This window comes from Etheostoma spectabile, chromosome 9 (assembly GCF_008692095.1).
Source record: "Etheostoma spectabile isolate EspeVRDwgs_2016 chromosome 9, UIUC_Espe_1.0, whole genome shotgun sequence".
Taxonomy (NCBI): Eukaryota; Metazoa; Chordata; class Actinopteri; order Perciformes; family Percidae; genus Etheostoma; species Etheostoma spectabile.
This window is the reverse complement of record NC_045741.1, coordinates 4,040,622-4,043,062: the sequence shown is the minus strand read 5'-3', so window position 1 is coordinate 4,043,062 and position 2,441 is coordinate 4,040,622. Positions and strand designations below refer to the sequence as shown.

At 40.2% G+C, this 2,441-nt stretch overlaps 1 protein-coding gene across 6 annotated transcripts in view; it reads right to left on the bottom strand.

The window, feature by feature from the left end:
- Window positions 1–557: 557 nt before the first annotated feature.
- The window catches only part of LOC116695184 (protein LBH), a 12,468-nt gene continuing 10,584 nt past the window's right edge, over window positions 558–2,441 (bottom strand). For all 6 annotated transcript variants that reach the window (XM_032525296.1, XM_032525298.1, XM_032525297.1 and 3 more), the window contains exon 5: window positions 558–1,532. In XM_032525296.1, coding sequence (XP_032381187.1) covers window positions 1,465–1,532 — 68 coding nt within the window. In that variant the 3' untranslated portion in view covers window positions 558–1,464. The remainder of the gene's footprint in view (window positions 1,533–2,441) is intronic.

Sequence of the window (2,441 nt, the reverse complement as noted above, 5' to 3'; positions counted from 1 at the left end):
AATTTTGTAACTTTATTGTAATGAGCTATGACGCGGTTCAGCGGCTAATGCCAGGCGCCGAACGGAATATAGACGTCCTTCACGCTGGCTGATCCTGGAGAAACATTCAATGTGAACTTTGGTTCCTACCAAAACATTAATTCTGAGGACAAGCTCATAATCACCATTGCTAGGTTACCTATTGTTTATAATATAACATTGTTTGTATGTAGGGACCAGTTAACGTTACCTGCCAGCCACATCGTCTCTAACGGTCCGCTCACAGTGAATCCTGCAGGGGTCACTAGGTTAGTCTGGCGGCTACGGCTCAGCGGCTAACGAGCGAGCTAACTGCTAACAGACACCGCTGCGACCAATTAACGATACTCTACCCACCTCTGCATCCAGGTAATATTGGCATACTGCAGATGTTATTGTTGGCATACTGCATGCTATATGCTACATTTGGGCTTAATCAGTATGTACTGCTAGCGGTTTTTGAACCCAGGAATCCCAACCAATCAGAGTTACCTTCCCTTTGACCATCACAAACCACAGCGACAGTAAATGAAAGAGCGTTTTAAGAATTTTGAAAAGCTTTATTTATTACTTGTGCAATAATTTAGGCTTCCAATAATTTAAAAAATATCATGTCGGTGACAAGCGACACACGTCTAAAATATACTGGTTATTTTTACCTTCTGTAACAAAATGGACTGCCTTTAAAATTCATGTGAACCTATTGCTCCAATAAGTAAAACAGAACACGATTACATTCTCTTTAACACCAACTGTATGAAGACGACATATTATAATTTCTTAAAGAATGTGTCGTAAGAACATTGACTAAAGCGATGAAGGCGTTCTTCATCAAACGCCGTTCTTTAAAACATCCTAGCTATTATTACAAAGCGAATAGTGAGACCAAGCGTCACCAAAACTACAGCAGTCAGCACTTACCATACAGTGATGTCATTTACATCTAGAGTTAATGTAAAAACTGTGCACAACATACAGTAGCTACCATAAGAAGTAGTAGTAATATGGCACACATGAGCTAAATACTTAAGACAGCATTTAGAACCATCTGTCCAGACCAGATGACATCGTGGACGACGAGGGCTTGGAGCCAGAGAGAGAACATTTGTTTATTGAAATTAAAAACATAAAAATCACAAAGCTGGAAATATGACAACAGTCTTATTAGAGAACAAAACCCTCAAATATTAGACATTAAAAACCCGTCTTCTGCCAAGAGTGTTTGTCTGAAGAAGTGTGCACGAAAAACCTAAACACCTTCTGTAATATATGTGTTTAACACGACTCTGGATCCAAGCCCGTGAGCCGGGGTTCTGTTTCTCTACCCTCTCTAAAATGTCTCTGTGATCTTTCTAACAATGCAACGTGCTCTTCTATTGGACGTCCTATCCATCCGAGTCTGGACACACTCACAGTAACGCCGGCTCACGCAGGAGGAGAGTTTGTTCAGTTGGAGTCCTGAATCTCCGTCCCTGAAGCCTCTTGGTCCGCGTCCACATTCGACTGGTCCTCATCTGGAGAAGAAAAAAAAAAATGCAGATGCTGGATCACTCCCCAATCTTTCAACGAGATATAAAGCCAAGTTTGAAACCCTTCTCCGGATCCAACTACCACTGCAGGGTACTTTAACAGGACCTGTGTCACGGTACTCTGCACATTCAACAACACAAAAACAAGACAGCAGCCATGCCGGCAGCCCTGTGGGACTGTACTCAGACACAGAGATGCTTTAAAAATAGATGCAGATGGAGGTTTTGCAGGTATAAGATAGGATGGTGAACATGTCTACCATGCTCTTGAATTAGCATGTTAGCCCAACCCGCTCTCACACCCAACTCGCCAAAAACAGACGTTTGGCCAGTGGCTCTAAGTGGTAGATACTGATGTAATATTAAGATCAACAACGGTAGCTAGTACTATAAAAGGTTGGTCGGGGGGGGGGTGGATGGGTCAAACAACACAGGACTTCCACCCAGGAGACCGGGGTTCGTGTCCGGCGTGACACTGAAACGTACATTTTGTAGACCCACCACTTTTTATTTATTAATAATACTTAAACATTGAATTTCATTACAGTGGAATATTTATTTATTATAACTTGACCATTGAATTTCATTACAGTGCAATAATAATACTCAGGACTTTTGATACACCAATTATATTTTTATATATTATACTTTCTTACTATTCCATATACAGTATGTACATAGTTGCTCTCAGGAATGTGCACCACTCTTTTTTCTGCACTACTTATATTTTATATTTTATATTTTTATATTTTGTGTTGACACTGTAAAAGGGTTGCTTCAGTTGATATTAACATGCAAAAAAACCCAAAAAAGTTCAATAAACATATTTGAAAAAAAAAAGAAAAAAGGGTTGCTTCAATCTCGTTGCACAGGTACTGCACTTGTGTATAATGA